This window comes from Ovis canadensis, chromosome 12, assembly GCF_042477335.2.
Source record: "Ovis canadensis isolate MfBH-ARS-UI-01 breed Bighorn chromosome 12, ARS-UI_OviCan_v2, whole genome shotgun sequence".
Lineage (NCBI taxonomy): Eukaryota > Metazoa > Chordata > Mammalia > Artiodactyla > Bovidae > Ovis > Ovis canadensis.
Genome location: NC_091256.1, coordinates 49,111,632 through 49,132,526, shown reverse-complemented (window position 1 = coordinate 49,132,526; position 20,895 = coordinate 49,111,632). Strand labels below are relative to the sequence as shown.

General features: G+C 38.3%; 1 protein-coding gene across 1 annotated transcript in view; it reads right to left on the bottom strand.

Moving 5' to 3' along the window:
• Positions 1-1,334: 1,334 nt before the first annotated feature.
• The window catches only part of MROH9 (maestro heat like repeat family member 9), a 94,808-nt gene continuing 75,247 nt past the window's right edge, over positions 1,335-20,895 (bottom strand). Inside the window, exons 18-23 of the mRNA XM_069545094.1 lie at positions 20,084-20,260; positions 16,704-16,856; positions 16,485-16,601; positions 15,800-15,902; positions 3,826-3,888; positions 1,335-1,857 (exon numbers count right to left, since the gene is read on the bottom strand). Of these exons, the coding sequence (XP_069401195.1) occupies positions 1,523-1,857; positions 3,826-3,888; positions 15,800-15,902; positions 16,485-16,601; positions 16,704-16,856; positions 20,084-20,260 (948 nt within the window). The 3' untranslated portion in view covers positions 1,335-1,522. The remainder of the gene's footprint in view (positions 1,858-3,825; positions 3,889-15,799; positions 15,903-16,484; positions 16,602-16,703; positions 16,857-20,083; positions 20,261-20,895) is intronic.

The following is a 20,895-nucleotide window of genomic DNA, read 5'->3' as shown; positions in this document are numbered from 1 at the left end:
GTAAGCAGCTGTGGAAGCAGGTGAAGAAATCTCTGCAAGGTTGCTGTCTTCACATCTGACGTTGGAGCTTGAAATCTGCAGGACAGGCAACTGGGAAGGTGGGTGGAAAGTGGGGAGCAGGGATAAGGTAGAGCCCACAAGCTGGGGACTGTGTCAGGCTCTTGCTGCCTCCGACACTGAGGATGTTGATGATGTGGTTGTCCTGCACGAGAAGTTGGTGTCTTTTGTCAACATTACTCAACCCACTTGCCCCAGAAGTGACAGAAGCTGGAAGAAGACCCAAGGGAAAGTAGAGTGGCCCCTGCCCCACACCAACGAGGTGAGCTGGCAGAGAGATGAAAATGTGTGTGAACTGCAAGTTGACCCATCCCAAAGCCACAACACTGGAAGTAATGGAAGAAAAGGGGCTTTCATCTAACTATAAGTAGATGTCCTGTGGCTGGGATGGTTTACGCTAGGATGTGACATGGGTGGGAGGAAGGTAAGGTGAGGTGAGTGGAAGATGAACCTGAAGCCTTAAGTCAGGCAAGATCACTGCAGGTCAGCATTTATATATCAACTTTCTTATAAACCAGAGTCAAGTGTTAAACTGGATCCTGATGGCAATGGGGACCACTAACTATGTTGATTATGCAGTTTTCATTTCAAAAAGTTTAAAGCCATTAGCAGAGCACACTCTTCCCCTCAGGTTTCAACTCTACTTATTCTTCTCTCCTTAACCATCTGTTTCCACAAGAAACTCTCCAGCTTCCCCCAACACTCTTCTTGCCTCAATATCTCTACCTGGAATAGTTTGCCTGCTCTCAATCTTCTTCCCCTACAACGCTGTTTCTTCCTTTGTAAATACTGCACAAGGAGATCAAACCAATCAATTCTGGAGGAAATCAACATTGAATATTCATTGGAAAGACTCATGCTTAAGCTCCAATACTTTGGCTGCCCGATGGGAAGAGCTGAGGCATTGGAAAAGACCTGATGCTGGGAAAGATTGAAGGTAAAATGAAAAGGGGGCAGCAGAGGATGAGATGGTTAGAGAGCATCACTGATTCAATGGACATGAGTTTGAACAAACTCTGGGAAATAGTGAAATACAGAGGAGTCTGGCATGCTGTAGTCCATGGGGTCACAGAGTTGGACATGACTTAGGAACTGAACAACAACAGGCAGCATTCAGTGCAGGATGGAAAGAACAATACTGTGTGTCTTCCTGAGGATGGGAACCTTGTTGACATCATCCAGATATTCCCACACAGTGTCTGGCACTTAGAAGATGTTCAGTAGGTAAGTACTGACCGTATCTAGCTCCAAGAGTTTCTCATCAAACACTTTGCTTATATGTTTTTTCAGTTTTATTAGTGGTTTTGAAGAAGTAAGGCTTTTTAATCATTGTCAGACAGAGAGAGGCTGTACATTTCTACATTTGAGTAGAGGATCAAGAAGAGACTATAAAAGTTTCTTGAATCCTTCACAAAAATATCTAAAAAGGACTCCAGTTATCAAGGGAGAAAGGAAATCATTTCTCTTATGAGGAGTGCTCCAAGGCACTGGGGAACTTTGCATTCTTTACCGATGCACCTTCATTCTTTACCAATCCATCTTCATAATTATCATTTATGACGGCTTCTTTATCATTCCTGATTTCTTTAATCCCCATAGGACTGCCTGTCGGGTCCTTGGTCGGGTTATAATTATAAAGAAGCTTCAATTTTTTTAAGTAGAAGAAGTTAGACAGTCTTTGGAAGCTTTGTTTAATATTTGAGGTAGTCAATTTATACGCTATTTCCATAAAAATTTTGTTTGTTTTTTCTGCCAACTCCCTGATCACAGGATCTTCATCCCGAATCACTCGGTCAATAGCTGTAACAGTAGAAAGGCCATTAATTCAAAACATTGCTTTCACAGTCTGAGAAGCTCTCAGACTCAAAACAGTCTCACCATTTTTCACAGGAGCCCCGCTGCCCTAATTTTTGTTACTTAGACAAATAGCATCCAGGAAGTTTTTGTCTTCTGTCCTCACTGGACCTCGTTATGTGCTGAGGGCATATTTACGTGTTGAGCATTCTGCTAGACAGCATAAATATATATTCATGAATAGGCTCAATATTGCTCAGAATAATGAAAAAAGTAGAATCAGTCTAAATGTTCATCAGCAGGAAAGGGCTTAAAGTTATTAATGTAATATCATAAAGCCAAATAGGACATACATGTTAACATGATGATGTAGACTCATGTTTCTTAGCATGAAAAGATGTTTATGACATGAGTAAGTGAAAAAATTATAAAACAATTATGATAGTTAAAAAATAAATACATAATAGTTTATATTCTTTAAAAATACTTGCAATTAAATATATACCAAAATGCAAATATCATTATATCCAGATGCTGAGCTTGTGGGAAGTTATTATTTTCTTTCTTAATAAAAAGAAATAGAGAAGGAAAAAACAGATAGATGTAGAAATGAGAGAAAAAGAGAAGGAACAGAAGGAGGAGGAAGAGAGCAAAAATATCTGAGTAACATGGAGAGAGTGCTTAGCATTTAGCAGGCTGTTAATAAATATGAGTGAATGAAAAAATGAAGGAAGAAAATGATGTGTCAATGTAGGTTCATCAATTGTAACAAATATGCCACTCTGCTGGGAGATGTTGGTAACAGGAGGAAGCTGTGCATGTGTGGGGGCAGGAGGTATACAGGAAATCTCCATCTTCCACTCAGTGTTTCTACTAATCTAAAATGGCTCTTCAATATAGTTTGTTACCAAAAGAAGGAAGGAAGGCAGCCACCCTATTTTCTGCTGTAACCTGTTTGAAATTCTGATCCTGAAGGGGAAATAGGCAGAGGCCGAGAGAGATCCAAACATGTTGATAGAATAAGTATTGAAAAGTGAAAGTGAAAATCACTCAGTCGTATCCGAGTCTTTGCCACCCTATAGTCCATGGAATTCTCTAGGCCAGAATACTGGAATGGGTAGCCTTTCCCTTTTCCAAGGGATCTTCAAAACCCAGATTGAATCCAGGTCTCCCACATTGCAGGTGGATTCTTTACCAGCTGAGCTTCCAGGGAAGCCCAAGAATACTGGAGTGGGTAGCCTATCCCTTCTCCAGTGGATCTTCCCAACCCAGGAATAGAACTGAGGTCTCCTGCATTGCAGGTGGATTCTTTACCAAATGAGCTATCAGGGAAGCCCAAGTCACTCAGTCATGTCTGACTCTTTGTGACCTCATGGACTATATAGTTCATGGAATTCTCCAGGCCAGAATACTGGAGTGGGTAGCCTTTCCCTTCTCCAGGGGATCTTCCCAAACCAGGGATCAAACCAGGGTCTCCTGTATTGCAGGTGGATTCTTTACCAACTGAGCTATCAGAGAAGCTCTTCTGATGCAGGTATATATTGCTATCTCCTAAAATGTAAATTCTCTAAGGAAAGGGACTTTGCTTTGTCTGCTGCTGTATGTCCTGCTCTTAGAATAGTGCTGTCATATAGTAGATGCCAGATAAATATTTGTTGAACGAATTAATGAGTGATTGAATTCTTAACTCTCTGTAGTTCCTAAGGATTCTAGGATGATAGCTAGGTCTCAGATAATGAGAGGGGTAGATGGAGAGATTGAAGCAGAGAGAGAAAGATAGAGGGAAAGAATAAAAAGTAAAGAAAGATGTCCCTTAACCCAGTCCTTCTACTGATTTCCCCTTAACCACCTAACTACCTCTGTAGTACTCTCGTATCCCTGGCATCACTATAGAGCTCAGATATAAATGGAATCACAAATAGGGAAGTTATTTAGGCCTATATATAAAGATTTCATTATAATTTCAACACTTACCCTCAAGCATGACATCAATTTCATCTCTGAGCAGTAAATGGCCACCCAATTTTGCCAAGTACCCTATGCACAAATTAAAATTAAAGTTATCCCAAAATACATTATGAAAATACATTATCTGATATTATCTACCTTCAGTGCTTTTTTCAAAGCAAAATATCTCTAGATTATTCTTGAATAATCTATTAGTGATTTAAAATAATTAATAAATCTTTATTGAGATATATGTGTGTGTATAAATGTGCACAAATCACATTTGTACACCTTAATAAATGACCAGAGTGAATACTTGTAGCTACCACCTAGGCCTTTAAATAGAATATTACCATATCCTAGGAGCCGCCTTTATGCCCTTCCCAATTTCCTCCTTCAGCTTTCAGAATATATTCTTTTGCTCAACACTACATTGTGAGATTCATCCTGTTTTTAAACATAGCAATAGTTCATTCATTTCCATTGCTACATGACAGAGGTTAGCAATGTTCTCTCGAAACAGAGCCATGCTTATAGGCTTATTTGCTTATGGATCATCTCCAGCTTTTCTCACCCTACAAACAGCAGAGTTGAGTAGTTGCCACAGAGCCTGGTATTCAAAGCCTGAAATGTTTCCTATCTGGTTCTTCACAGAAAGAGTTTTCTGAATGCTTTTTGTATGATATGCCATCTTATTAATGCATCACGTTTTAGCCATTCTGCTTATGATGGACAATGTATTGTTTTTAATTTGAGGCTATTATGAATAGTGATGTTATTGTGGGCATTCTTGTACATGAACTTTGGTGTAGATTTATATGCATTACTGTTTGGTATATAGCTAGGAGTGGACTTACTAGCTAATGAATATGCTTATGGTCACCTTTAATCATTACTGCAGAAGGGTTGCCAAGGTGATTACCAATTTTCACTCCTACCAGCATTGTATGAACATTTCTACTGCTCTCCATCCTCTCTAACACTTGATAATTGTTAGTCAATCTTTCAGTCAATCTCATGGGTTTGGTGGTATTATTATATTGGATACACAAATTGGATATATAATTATATATATATTTAATATATAATTAGATATATAATTTTGTATATTGGATATACAGTTGTATATTTCTTTTGCAAAATGTCTGTTCCGTATGTCTCTTGCCTGTTTTTCTATTGAGTTGTTTTAAAATTATTTATTTTTGGGCATTTTAAATTCTGGTTACTAGTCTTTTAAAAATATTACACCTATTACAAATATTTTCTCCTACCCCAGGGAAAAATTTTCCATTTGTACTTTTCTTTTTGATGAGCAGAATTATTTATTTTTTGGCTGTGCTGGATCTTTGCTGCTGTGCAGGAGTTTTTCTCTAGTTGTGGCTAGTGGGGGCATCTCATGGTGGCTTCTCTTGTGGATCACAAGCTCTAGAGCACAGGGTCCACAGCTGTGGCACGTTGGCTTAGTTGTCCTGAGCCATGTGGTATCTCTCCAGACCAGGGCTCAAACCTGTGACGCTTGCATTGGCAGGTGGGATTCTTAACTGCTGGTCCACGAGAGAAGTCCTCTAATCTTATTGCAGTCCAATTTACAATTAGTGAATTTTGGGGTCCTGATAAGAAACAATGGCACCCCACTCCAGTACTCTTGCCTGGAAAATTCCATGGACAGAGAAGCCTGGTAGGCTGCAGTCCATGGGGTCGCGAAGAGTTGGACACGACTGAACGACTTCACTGTCACTTTTCACTTTCATGCATTGGAGAAGGAAATGGCAACCCACTCCAGTGTTCTTGCCTGGAGAATCCCAGGGAAGAGGGAGTCTGGTGGGCTGCCGTCTATGGGATCACACAGAGTCGGACATGACTGAAACGACTTAGCAGTAGCCGCAAGGTCATAAAGATATTCTCTCATATTTACTTCTAGAAACTTTATTGTTTTACCCTTTCACATTTTTGAATTTCAAATTCAACTGAAATTATATGGCATAAAATAGGGGTTGATTAATCAAGCACTATTAAGAGAGGAAAAAAAAAGTCCTTTCCTATTGCTTTGTAGGATCATTTACATCAAAAATTGTGTGAGGGTCAGTGTCTTAACTCCATTCTATCATTGTGCCATACCTTAATATATGATGGGTCTTGATATCTGATGGTATAAATTCTTCAACTTTGTGTTGGCTATTCTCAAATCCTTAAATTTTCATGTAAAAATTAGAATCAACTTCTCATATTTCATATACATACACACCCAAAACTGCTGGTAAAATTTTGTTTGGGGTTGTATCAAATATACCGATCAAGTTGAGGAGAGCTGACCATGTTACAATATTAAACATTTAATCCATTAACATGATATATCACTCTAAGTATTTTTTAAAAACTTCTCAGAATTTTCTAGTTTTGTTTTGTTTTGTGTGTGTATGTTTATGTATCAGTCTTGTACCTCTTTCCTTAGTTTTATTTTGGGATATTTGATAAATTTTGGTGCAATGTATTAGGCATTAAAAGATTAATTTTCTAGTATTTATTGTTAAGTGTGTAGAAACTGAGTTGATTTCTGTATGTTGGTATTATATATAGAAAACTTGCTAGATTTAATTCCTATAGTTTTTCTGAATTCTTTCCAGTGTTCTAAATACTCAATTATTTATCTGCCAATTTTGGAAGTTTTATTTTCTTTTTTTCCAAACATCCATTTTATTTCTTGTTATTACCTTATTTGGGAAATTCTTGGTCATTATCTCTTTAAATATTTAGTCTCATTTTTCCCCCTATCCTCATGGAAGTGTATATTAGGCCTTTTAACCATATCTCATGTTCTTATGCTCTTTTCATATTTTCCATTTTTATCTTTTCAAGTTTTGATCTTGAGGCTGAATATTTTATTCTGACATTTCTTTTTTTCTCTTCCTAAATTTATTTATTATAAATTGAAGGATAAGTACAATGTTGTGTTGGTTTATTCTGACATTTCTAATTCTCTTAATCTCATTTCAGTTCTTTCTAATATGCTGCTAACTTCATTCATTGAGATCTGCATTCTATCTCATTGTGTAATCTTTTGAACATACTAATCATATTTATTTAAAACTTCATACCTGATAAAGTTGAATAACTGCATATACTAGATTCTGTTTCTACGGTTCTTGCTTGTAATTAAAAAAATCTAAATGATTTTTAAAAATTAAATATCAGTTATAGTGTATACAGGTTTGTGTCGATACTGTTAGTTTCTGGGCATTTTATCTTCTCCCAGAGAGGATTTGTTTTTGCGTTTTTGGCACGCAGTTAGGCTAGAAGTATATCTCTTTAATTCCACCATGGAGTTAGATATTCAAAGATTCAATAATTATAAGGGCTGGTATATTTTTAGTTTACTCTTACTTGTAGGGTAGAGACATCAGGGATCAAGTGGAAAACTTGGGTGTTTTTACTAGGATCCCTCCTCATTGTCAATCCACTCCAAGTTTTGTTCCACTGGTTCAGTGAAACAGGTAAAATTTCTTCATAGTTTATCAGCCTCCCACTACCCTTTTTGAAATTAGAATTGGAAAATCTATAAAGGAAAATAACCCTCAAGTATCAGGCCTACTTCTTTTAGTTTTTCTACTCTTTACTGCCTTTATAAAAGCTTTTAAATGTTTTCAGATAGACTTAAAAATATTTTTGTTGATATTCTTATTATCTTCCTTTTACACATCATAAAAATTGATGTTATTGTTGTTTAGCTGCTAAGTCATGTCTGACTCTTTTGTGACCTCATGGACTGTAGCCCCACCAGGCTCCTCTGTCCATGGAATTCTCCAGGCAAGAAGACAGGAATAGGTTGCCGATTCCTTCTCCAGGGCATCTTCCCAACCCAAGGATCAAACCTGCATCTCCTGCATTGGCAGGCAGATTCTTTACCATTGAGCCACCAGGGAAGCCTGATAAAAATTCATAGGGATAAAGAAATTTGGTGAAGGTCACATGGCCAGTGGGTATTCATTCTGAGATTTCAGTGGAAGCTTATATATTCTCACCAATATTTCACATTGCCCCTACCTCAGTCAAAATAGGGATCACAAAAATCACAGCAATATATTATTTTGATAGTATGATTTACAGATAATAAAACTTGGGATATTCTCATTGACAGGTGGAACATGGGCTTAAGAATTTAAGACTAAAAAAAAAAAAAAAAGAATTTAAGACTAATGCTTAAAGACAAAGCCCTGTGTTGTGGAGGTATCCTTAACTGGCATAGTTTTGCTTAATTTTGTAATCCAGTGTAATTCCTTTTAGAGTTAGATGGAGGGTACAAATAAACGAATGAAAATTTCCTATGCTAGAGAGTACTAATCGTCTCTATTGTCAAATTACTTTGCCAATAAAGGTCGATCTAGTCAAAGCTAGGGTTTTTCCAGTAGTCATGTATGGGTGTGAGAGTTGGACTATAAAGAAAGCTGAGCACCAAAGAATGGATGCTTTTGAACTGTGGTGTTGGAGAAGATTCTTGAGAGTCCCATGGACTGCAAGGAGATCCAACCAGTCCATCCTAAAGGAAATCAGTCCTGAATTTCACTGGAAGGACTGATGTTGAAGCTGAAACTCCAATACTTTGGCCACCTCATGTGAAGAACTGAATCACTAAAAAAGACCCTGATGCTGGGAAAGATTGAAGGTGGGAGGAGAAGGGGGCAACAGAGGATGAGATGGTTGGATGGCATCACTGACTTGATGGACATGAGTTTGAGTAAGCTCCAGGAGTTGGTGATGAACAGGGAAGCCTGGCATGCTGCAGCCCATGCGGTCACAAAGAGTTGGACATGACTGAGTGACTAAACTGAATTGAACTTAGTGTGTGGGGAGGGGCAAATAGGGATTCTACAGGAAATAAATGAGATTTTAAGGGAATAAATGGGATGGGGAAAAAAAAATCTCAGTCCATAGCAAAAATGATTAAAGTATGGCACTATGAATATTATCAGATCAATTATTCACAATGTACAAATACTTTTTCAAGAGAGAGAAGTTAATGATAAAGTTAGATAAAATATTCTGCTTTAACAGATACTGTTAATCTGTTAATAATAGTTTGATTGTATAGAACTTAGTTTGTTGTTCAATGGACAGTGAGGTAGCAGAAAAGTAACAGGACAATGCTAAGGTTTTGGAAATATGTAATATGAAGCAATTGTTAGTAATAATAATAATATTAGTTTTCTTATATTATCTTATGAATTAGCTTTCATTTTATTTTAATGATGAACAATTTACATTATTAATTGCTTCAGTTTTTCTTACTGGTTATTTTAATAAAATGTGAATTACAGATAAATGATAAGCTTACATAATGAAAGGAAGCTATATTATAATGTTCCCATATAATACAACATCAAATAAATTTTCTTAGCATTTAATTAAAAAAATTACTTCTTTATCTTTAGTTCTCTTAGTAAAACTAAAGTGAGTTTTAGCTGGACACATGGTTGTTGAGCAGATGACTAGACTTTCAAGACTTCTCTGCAGCTAGGTATGGCGGCATGTCTATGTTCTGGGCAAATGATCATTTAGTAGGTTATATTCACTCTTTACAGAGATGGCTGTGTCCTCTTGATATATTTCCCTTTCCAGTTGATTGTTACATAGAAGTGGTGGCAGGAGCTAGAGCAAACATCTTGGCTCTGATGTAGGAAACTGTATGATGAGAATACAAGAGCAACAAAAGAACTGGCCCTAGTCTACTTACACTAGTATTGGTAAATGAGAAAGAAACCAGCTGCTATCTTGTTTAAGCCATAATTAGATTAACCCAGTGACACCTTTTGCCCTTTATGATTTTGCTTATGTCTTGGTGTAATGCTGCTAATACTGTCTGCAATGCAGGAGACCTGGATTCGATTCCTTGGTTGGGAATATCCTCTGGAGAAGGAAAAGGCAACCCACTCCAGTATTCTTGCCTGGAAAACCCCATGGACAGAGGAGCCTGGTGGGCTACAGTCCATGGGGTCACAAAGAGTCAGACATGACTGAGTGACTAACACACACATAATACTGCTAAAATGCTAAAGTTAATCAGAAAAGACAAAGAAGGACAAAAACCACATGCTAAGAATGATGAATTATAAATCCAATGATGCAATGAATATCTACATACACATATCACTTCTCATATGTGAATATATTGGAGGATAAATTCTCTTGGGAGGAGATCATTGAGTCAAAAGAACATGCATCTCACATTCGGATGGATATTGCCAAACTGTTCTTAGAGATTGTAGCTATTTACACTAACCAGTAATGTGATTGCCTAGTTCCTGCAACCTGGACAGAACTGTAGAGTATAAACTTTTTTGTTCTTTGTCAGTTTGATAGATGGAAACACCTTATCAATTCAGTTTGCATCATCTTTTGAATGAAGCTGTGAAAATTTTATGTATATGAACCAAATAAATTTTTTCATATATTTTGCCCATTTTCCTAGTGGGTTGTTTCTTTTCTTAGGGATTTGTAAAGATTAATTGCTATGTCGTGTTTAGTTGCCCAGTTCAGTTTAGTTGAGTTCAGTTGTTCAGTCCAGTTAAGTTCAGTTCAGTTGTTCAGTTGTGTCCAACTCTTTGTGACCCCATGAATCGTAGCACGCCAGGCCTCCCTGTCATCACCATCTCCCGGAGTTCACTCAGACTCACGTCCATCAAGTCCGTGATGCCATCCAGCCATCTCATCCTCGGTTGTCCCCTTCTCCTCCTGCCCACAATCCCTCCCAGCATCAGAGTCTTTTCCAGTGAGTCATCTCTTCGCATGAGGTGGCCAAAGTACTGGAGCTTCAGCTTTAGCATCATTCCTTCCAAAGAAATCCCAGGGCTGATCTCCTTCAGAATGGACTGGTTGGATCTCCTTGCAGTCCAAGGGACTCTCAAGAGTCTTTTCCAACACCACAGTTCAAAACCATCAATTCTTCGGTGCTCAGTCTTCTTCAAAGTCCAACTCTCACATCCATACATGACTACTGGAAAAAACATAGCCTTGGCTAAACGGACCTTAGTCAGCAAAGTAATGTCTCTGCTTTTGAATATGCTATCTAGGTTGGTCATAACATTTCTTCCAAGGAGTAAGTGTCTTTTAATTTCAAGGCTGCAGTCACCATCTACAGTGATTTTAGAGCCCCCCAAAATAAAGTCTGACACTGTTTGCACTGTTTCCCCATCTATTTCCCATGGAGTGATGGGACCGGATGCCATGATCTTCGTTTTCTGAATGTTGAGCTTTAAGCCAACTTTTTCGCTCTCCTCTTTTACTTCCATCAAGAGGCTTTTTAGTTCTTAACTTTCTGTCATAAGGGTGGTGTCATCTGCATATCTGAGGTTATTGGTATTTCTCCCGGCAATCTTGATTCCAGCTTGTCTTTCTTCCAGTCCAGGGTTTCTCATGATGTACTCTGCATAGAAGTTAAATAAGCAGGGTGACAATATACAGTCTTGACATATTCCTTTTCCTGTTTGGAACCAGTCTGTTGTTCCATGTCCAGTTCTAACTGTTGCTTCCTGACCTGCATACAGATTTCTCAAGAGGCAGGTCAGGTGGTCTGGTATTCCCATCTCTTGAAGAATCTTCCACAGTTTACTGTGATCCATACAGTCAAAGGCTTTGGCATAGTCAATAAAGCAGAAATAGATGTTTTTCTGGAACTCTCTTGCTTTTTCCATGATCTAGCGGATGTTGGCAATTTGATCTCTGGTTCCTCTGCCTTTTCTAAAACCAGCTTGAATATCAGGAAGTTCACCATTCATGTACTGCTGAAGCCTGGCTTAGAGAATTTTGAGCATTACTTTACTAGCATGTGAGATGAGTGCAATTGTGCGGTAGTTTGAACATTCTTTGGCATTGCCTTTCTTAGGGATTGGAATGAAAACTGCCCTTTTCCAGTCCTATGGCCACTGCTGAGTTTTCCAAATTTGCCGGCATATTGAGTGCAGCACTTTCACAGCATCATCTTTCAGGATTTGAAATAGCTCAACTGGACTTCCATCACCTCCACTAGCTTTGTTCGTAGTGATGCTTTCTAAGGCCCACTTGACTTCACATTCCAGGATGTCTGGCTCTAGGTGAGTGATCACACCATCATGATTATCCTGGTCGTGAAGATCTTTTTTGTACAGTTCTTCTGTGTATTCTTGCCATCTCTTCTTAATATCTTCTGCTTCTGTTAGGTCCATACAATTTCTGTCGTTTATCGAGCCCATATTTGCATGAAACGTTCCCTTGGTATCTCACATTAATGGACACTAAATGCTATATGAACCTGAAGTAAGCAGAGAAGGGAGCCTGGGGGATATAAAACTCAGAGGTCAGTTTTCAGAGGCATGGAGAAATTTAAAAAATAGTAAAAAATGGATTGGGAGCTGGAAGTCCTACTGTTAAGCATATACTGTATGTTCTACACTTCAGTTCGGTCGCTCAGTCATGTCCAATTTTTTTTGATCCCATGGAGTGCAGCGTGCCAGGCCTCCCTGTCTATCAGTAACTCCCAGAGTTTACTCAAACTCATGTCCATTGAGTTGGTGTTGCCATCCAACCATCTCATCCTCTGTCGTCCCCTTCTCCTCCCACCTTCAATTTTTCCTGGCATCAGGGTCTTTTCAAATGAGTCAGCTCTTCACATCAGGTAGCCAAAATATTGGAGTTTCAGCTTCAGCATTAATCCTTCCAATGAATAGTCAGGACTGATTTCCTTTAGGATTGACTGGTTGGATCTCTTTGTAGTCCAAGGGACTCTCAAGAGTCTTCTCCAACACCACAGTTCAAAAGCATCAATTTCAGTGCTCAGCTTTCTTTATAGTCCAGCTCCCACATCCATACATGACTACTGGAAAAACCATAGGTTTGACTAGATGGACCTTTGTTGGCAAAGTAATGTCTCTGCTTTTTAATATGCTGTCTACATTGGTTATAACTTTTCTTCCAAGGAGCAAGGGTCTTTTAATTTCATGGCTGCAGCCACCATCTGCATTGATTTTGGAGCCCCCCAAAATAAAGTCCGTCACTGTTTCCATTGTTTCCCCATCTATTTGCCATGAAGTGATGGGACCGGATGCCATGATCTTCGTTTTCTGAATGTTGAACTTTAAGCCAACTTTTTCCCTCTCCTCTTTCACTTTCATCAAGAGGCTCTTCAGTTCTTCTTTGCCTTCTGCCATAAGTGTGGTATCGATTTCATATCTGACTTTATTGATATTTCTCCTGGGAATCTTGATTCCAGCTTTTGCTTCATACAGCCCCGCGTTTCTCATGATGTACTCTGCTGCTGCTGATGCTAAGTCACTTCAGTTGTGTCCGACTCTGTGTGACCCCATAGACAGCAGCCCACCAGGCTCTTCTGTCCCTGGGATTCTCCAGGCAAGAACACTGGAGTGGGTTGCCATTTCCTTCTCCAATGCATGAAAGTGAAAAGTGAAAATGAAGTCCGCTCAGTCGTGTCTGACTCCTAGCAACCCCATGGACTGCAGCCCACGGGGCTCCTCTGTCCATGGGATTCTCCAGGCAAGAGTACTGGAGTGGGGTGCCATTGCATTCTTGGGATATACTCTGCATATAAGTTAAATAAGCAGGGTGACAATACACAGCCTTGCTGTAGTTCTTTCCTGATTTGGAACCGGTCTGTTGTCCCATGTCCAGTTCTAACTGTTGCTTCTTGACCTGCGTACAGATTTCTCAAAGTGCAAGTCAGGTGGTCTGATATTCCCATCTCTTTAAGAAATTTCCATAGTTTGTTGTAATCCACACAGTCAAAGGCTTTGGCGTAGTCACTGAAGCAGAAGCTGTTTTTCTGGAACTGTCTCGCTTTTTCAATGATCCAGCTAATGTTGGCAATTTGATCTCTGGTTCCTCTGCCTTTTATAAATCCAGCTTGAACATCTGGATGTTCTTATGCAATAATTTATCCATTCCTTCTTTAGTTGGCTGAATTCCATCCATCAATGCTTTCTTTAAGAGTTCATGGTAATGAACTTTTGCTGAGTTTTTATGTTTTAGAAATATTTTATTATCTTTATAGTTGGATATAATTTTATTGGAGGTTCCCTGGTAGCTCAGTTGATAAAGAATCTGCCTGCCATGTAGGAGACCCTGATTTGCTTCCTGGATCAGGAAGCTCCCCTGGAGAAGGAATAGGCTATCCACTCCAGTATTCTTGGGCTTCCCTGTTGGCTCAGATGGCAAAGAATCCACTTGCAGTGCAAGACACCTGGGTTTAACTGCTGGGTTGGGAAGATCCCCTGGAGGAGGTCATGACAACCCACTACTGTATTCTTGCCTGGAGAATCCCCATGGCAGACAGCTTGGCGGGCTATCGTCCATGGGGTTGCAAAGAGTCGGATACGACTGAATGACTAAGCAGAGCACGGCATCATTTTGATGATCTAAAATTCCTTGGTCACATATTTTTCTACTAAGGATTTGTAGGTATTATTCTACTATATTTTAGAGTTGAATACTGAAGTGGAGAAGTCTAATGGAAGATTAATTTATTTTGTAATGTATAGGTGACTTTTTTTACCCAAATGTTCAAAGAATTCTTTAACTCTAAAGTCCCATAACTTTGTTAGGAATGTTTTATTCTGTATAAAATATGTCTTGAAAATTTTTACCATCTTCAGTATATTTAATTAAAAATTCTTTTAGTTTTTAAATTTTATCTTTGAATACTTTTTTCTGTTTTAATTGTTCATTATTTTTTCAGGGATATTATCTTTCTGTAATCTGTCTTCTCTATTGTTACTCCCTAACTTTTCAAACTATTTCTTATTGGTTTACATCTTATTTTGCTAACATTTCTCAACCCTTTACTCTTGTCCCTTACAGGGTTATCAACACCATGTATTTTCTTCCATTGCCTGCAATGTAGTTTTTGTTTTCTTTAATAATGGTTATATATTTTTCTTATACTTCCTACCATACTTTGAAAGATTATTTTTCATGTGCTCCCATTTTACCATTATATATTCCTGAGCACTTATATCTATAGACCTTTATTTTTAAAACTTTTAGATTCATGGATAAAATTATTATCATTTTCAAGTACTCTGTAGAAACATTTTTTTAAATTTGATTTGTCTCCTGCATTGCAAGTGGATTCTTTACCACTGAGCTACCTGGGAAGCCCACAAGTATGATATGACCAAGTATTTTCTCATTCCTTGATGCCCTATGTACTTCCTGATGGCAAATGGGAACTCCTTCCTCTCATTCCAAATAAAGGATTATTAGTTTTGATCTTCCTGGTAAGAAGCTAGTGGGAAAAAAACTGGTTGGTCAGATTTGTTCAAGGTCAAAAATTTTGGTTGTCTTCTTTTAGAATCGAACTGTACTCCCTCAACTCTACATTTTCTTTTTTTGAACTTTATTGAATTTGGTAGCTCTTCTTCATCTGTTGTGGGCTTTCCTGGTGGCTCAGATGGTAAAGAATCTGCCTGCAATGTGGGAGACCCAGGTTCAGTCCATGATTTGGGAAGATCCCCTGGAGAAGGGAATGGCAACCTACTCCAGTATTCTTGCCTGGAGAATTCCATGGACAAAGGAGTCTGGCAGGTGCTGGTTCGTGGGTTGCAAAGAGTCGAACAGGATGGAGCGACTATCACTCATATGTTGTAATTTGTGTTAGAGATGTTCATGTTCTGTTAAAGACTGGCATTTTAAAAAATGTATTATTCTTCAATGGGGAGAGGTGATTTTTAAGCAGCAAAGGAGAACTGTAGTGGTTTGCCACCTTCTTAAATTTTGAAATTCATCCGGTTGAATATTTTGTATGATAGTTTAATTACATACTTATACTCAGCTGTGTATTATAAAATAGAACTCTATTCTCATCATATATTTTAACTTCTGCTCATTATAGATACCATCATGAAAATTAGAGTCCATCCTAAACAAAGAAAATCTGTAATTTTTTCAAGGCATCTTCTAGCTGCTATCCATTCTTTACTTGTTAAGACAAATTAGGAAATGAGAACTGAATTTTACTTACCTAGTAAAATAACTGATCCTCTTCTCAGATATGTTCTGGTACTCTCCAGGAATCCTAAGGTCTCAGATATCAAATTTCTAATGTATTTTTGATGAGAAATAAGCTGAAAATAAAAAGGAAAAAAATTCTCTCACTTCTTGAAAATACACATATGCTAAATTCAGAGAGGTTTCCAGGGAAACGAATTTGGTTGCTTATACCAAATCAGGGCCAGGTTAAAACTTGGGGGTTTCTATGTAGGAATGTTACTCTCTTGCTTGCAGGTATTATTTAGCTTGTTATATGATATCCAGTCTTTGGGTTTCCAACCTTTGGTTAAAATCCTTCCATCCCTACCTGTCTATTGTTGCAGTTTATGCTGATTTTCAGAAAACCAGCTCATTTAGGCATAGAAAACTAATTCCAGCTTTTCTTTTGGTGATCTGAAATGCTGCACCCATCTTTACACTGCTCAGAGTAGGTGGGTTGGAGGAAGAAAAAATAGATGATCCATGTAAAGGAGAAGAAAGTGGGAAAGTTTAATTTTTCTCTGGTCTCAAGCCCTAGATTTAATTGTCCATTTATTATCTTCTCTTCAGAGTCCTTCTAGATTCACCTTGTGCCCATTATGCTTTTCACCACTTTGTATATCCTTTAAAATTGTTTCTGTAACTCTTAGGGTAGTAAATCTTGAGTGGACACTTACAAGATTATTACAGATGTTGAGCACCACCAGCTCAAAATTGTAATATTCATCCTTTAGGAAATATGATGTTGACCATTTTAATTCTGAGGCACAGATTTTTAATGTATATTTACACGCCTGTGAAGCAGAAAAAGGTCAGTAAAGATCCATTCCATCTGGTGTTATATAAAACACTGTGATTCTCTGCAAAACTAAGAAAAACAAAATTTCAGGACTTACTTTAACTACTCTTTCCTCTGTATCTTCCAAAAACAGGATCAGAGGCACCAAGCCTGCATAAACCACATTGTTTAGCATCCATGTGTATTGACTCATGTCCATGAGTAACTGACCAAAGTGGTGAATGGCCATACTCCGAATACCTTCATTGCCCTAAAACATGCACACGGAAAAGACCTCATTTGAGGATATATAGACACACACACACTATACATATATACTAACATATAGTATGTATATATATACACACATGCACTATATAGTATATATATTTATATCATGTATATACACTATATATGATGTGTATATATGTGTGTGTATATATTTATCGTTTGTTTTTAGAAAAGATTCGCCTTGGGTCTAAGAAGTCACCTCTTCTTCTGATTTTAAAATAAGACTTACTTACCAAAATTCATATTACATGAAAGAAAATCCCCTGTGAAAAGTAAGCTTCTTAAATTTAGGAAGATAGTATTTAATAACATACTAAAGATATGACTGGGGATGGTCTTGATCACTGTCTCCTGTACAATGTCATGAGCCTCCATCCATAGTTTTTGCTCCTTGGAAGAAAAGCTATGACCAACCTAGACAGCATATTAAAAAGCAGAGACATTACTTTGCTAGTAACAGTCCATCTAGTCAAAGCTATAGTTTTTTCAGTAGCCATGTATGGATGTGACAGTTGAACCATAAAGAAAGCTTAGAGCCAAAGAATTGATGCTTTTGAACTGTGGTGTTGAAGAAGACTCTTGAGAGTCCCTTGGACTGCAAGGAGATCAAACCAGTCAATCCTAAAGGAAATCAGTCCTGAATATTCATTGGAAGGACTGATGGTGAAGCTGAAACTCCAATACTTTGGTCACCTGATGCGAAGAACTGACTCATTGGAAAAGACCCTGATTCTGGGAAAGATTGAAGGCTGGAGGGGAAGGGGACGACAGAGGATGAGATGGTTGGATGGCATCACCAACCTGATGGACATGAGTTTGAGCAAGCTTTGGGAGTTGGTGATGGACAGGGAAGCCTGGCATGCTGTAGTCCATGGGGTCGCAAAGAGTTGGACATGACTGAGCAACTGAACTGAACTGAAAAATATAACGTGAAAATCCATATAACTTGGAGATAATTTCTATCAAAATACTTAGGGTAATGTAACCACGATGTATTCAAATGCTGGAGGCCTTTACAGAATTGCTGCTGAATACCAACTCGAGTTCTTTGTGTAGTGGCATAATACTAGGTTTCCAAGGGTTTACTTAGTCCAAATAGGAATTGAATTATAAGGATTCTAGAAGAGAAAAATTACAAGTCAGAGGAAGAGGTTAATTTTAAAAAAATATAATATCACTTCCAGTTTTTACAAAAATATTATTCCATTCTGAAGATAAGTATTTACATGGACATACTAATTATCAGCTGTATGAACTTGGCCTAATATTCACTTCAGTTTGCCTCAGTTTGCTTATATGTAAACTGGATAATAGTAATAGAGTTGTCTTCTAGTGAAAGTGAAAGTTGCTCAGTCATGTCCGACTCTTTGCAACCCATGGACTATTCAGTCCGTGGAATTCTCCAGGCCAGAATACTGTAGTGAGTAGCCTTTCCCTTCTCCAGGGGACCTTCCCAACCCAGCGATTGAACCCAGGTCTCCCATAGTGCAGGTGGATTCTTTACCTGCTGAGCCACAATGGAAGCCCAAGAGAGTTGTCTAGAGAATTATATGAAATTGTCCATGTAAATCCCTTAGAATAATACCTGGTGTACAGTAAATGCTCACTAAATTTTAGCCAGTGTTATTATTACTATTATTATCATTATGTCCTTATTAAAATCTTTTCTGGCACTAAGTTTCCTCTTTTTATAATTTAATAATATTGAGCCCTTTTTCAATGAAATCTGCAGAACTAGTAAGAAGTTACAAATTTTGGCAAGATAATTTACTATGACACAATTCTCTGGTTCACAAACAACTCATCAAAGGAGTCTTTAAAAACAAATATATTTCTCATAGCATACCAACATGTTCTTGTTTATTAAAATACTATATTTTTAATAAACTATACATTTGCCATAAATACTACACATTTACCATAAAATGAGAATTTTCAAAACACACAACTTTCTGATCACAGACTTTCTAATTAATGTTTTCTATGATAATAAATTCATTGGGATATTACACATGTCAACTCTAATACCCATAATATGCCTGCTACTCACTCTGTTTTACAGATGATGCACTAACATACTGAGCCACTTGCTCAAGATTTCACAGCTAGTCAGTGGCAGCACAAGGATTTGAACCTAGAAATTCCAGATTCAGGGTTAACAAATATAGTCACTAAACTACAATTCCTCTTTAAGAATAAAGGCTACATTTTGACTCTCATTTCCTATGGTCAGACTTCTGTAGTTTAAAAACAAACATACAGGGCTTTCCTGGTGGCTCTGAGGTAAAGAATCTGCCTACCAATGCAGGAGACATGGGTTCGATCCCTGATCCAGGAAGATCTCACATGCCACGGAGCAACTAAGCCTGTGAGTCACAATTAGCCTGTGCTCTAGAGCCCAGGAGCCACAGCAACTGAGCCCATGTACAGCAACGACTGAAGCCCACGTGCCCTAAAGCCCATACTCTGAAACAGGAGAGGAAACCACAGTGAGAAGACTGTGCTGTGCAACTAGAGTATAGCCCCCTGCTTGCTACAACTAGAGAGAAGCCTGAGCAGTATGGAAGACCCAGCACAGCCAAAAATAAATAGAGAGTTGGACTGTGAAGAAGGCTGAGGGCCGAAGAATTGATGCTTTTAAACTGTGGTGTTGGAGAAGACTCTTGAGAGTCCCTTGGACTGCAAGGAGATCCAACCAGTCCATTCTGAAGGAGATCAGCCCTGGGATTTCTTTGGAAGGAATGATGCTAAAGCTGAAGCTCCAGTACTTTGGCCACCTCATGTGAAGAGTTGACTCATTGGAAAAGACTCTGATGTTGGGAGGGATTGGGGGCAGGAGGAGAAGGGGACGACCGAGGATGAGATGGCTGGATGGCATCATGGACTTGATGGACGTGAGTCTGAGTGAACTCCAGGAGATGGTGATGAACAGGGAGGCCTGGTGTGCTGCGATTCATGGGGTCGCAAATAGTCGGACACGACTGAGCGACTGAACTGAACTGAACTGAAAATTTTTAAAGTGTGTAAAAACACATATACAAACTTAGAGCTTTCTTGGTTAATATTATTATCTCTGAAAAACAAATGGCAGATCTGCACAAATTGCCTGCCTTCTGTTCAGTTATTCTGGTATGTAATATCATTGCCTTAGCTGGTGCTTCAGCTGAATGATGAAACCTAATGATCTCACATATCTGCACAACTCACATGATCCATCAGAGGACAGTAGCTGGAGGCAATTCTGGTAGACAGGGAGGAGTAGGTCACCTTGTCCAGTTTGTCTAAAAGTTTTCTGAGGGTTATCAAGGCCCGGATTACAACTGTCGTATCTTTGGAAAGGAAGGCATCCAAGATGGATGTTAATAAGCTGCAGACATTTTCTATCTATGTATAAGAGAAAGAAAATAGTGGGAATTAGGAACTAGAAGGAGACTTGAGGTAGCATTTGATATGCACACCTCTGAGTTTGGGCAGCATGCAGTGATGTGCTGGGGCTGGCTTACAGGAATCAATTGTCAAAAAAAAGTCACTATTAAAAATTTAAATTAAAAAAATTTAGAAATAAATAAAAACAATGGTAGTAAATACTCAAGACTCATTTCTTCCTATTTCTTTTGCTAAATTTGCTAAAATTTTCTGCCTTTCAGGAAGTTTACATGTATTGTATCTGTATGGTGGAAATATTAACTAATAATGTGCTACTGTGCATCTCTGCCCAGATCCATGTTCACTGATGTCCCTTTGATAGACTGAAATCAGCGATGGTGGGAGTATTTACACCAGGGAATAAGTGGCCTTATTTTCACAGAGTTGATTGTTTAATAAATATTTACCAACATGCCATTGGCAGTACTAACACCTAAACTAGATGACAATGACCTGTTTGGACATGAGAGCCACTGAGCTCCTGAGCTAAGTTGTGGGCTTCAATTGCAAATCAGAGACATGCAGAATATCAAGCCATTAGAACATGAAAAAGAGGCATCAAAAAAGAAAAAGAAAGGCTGGAAAGAAAAGAA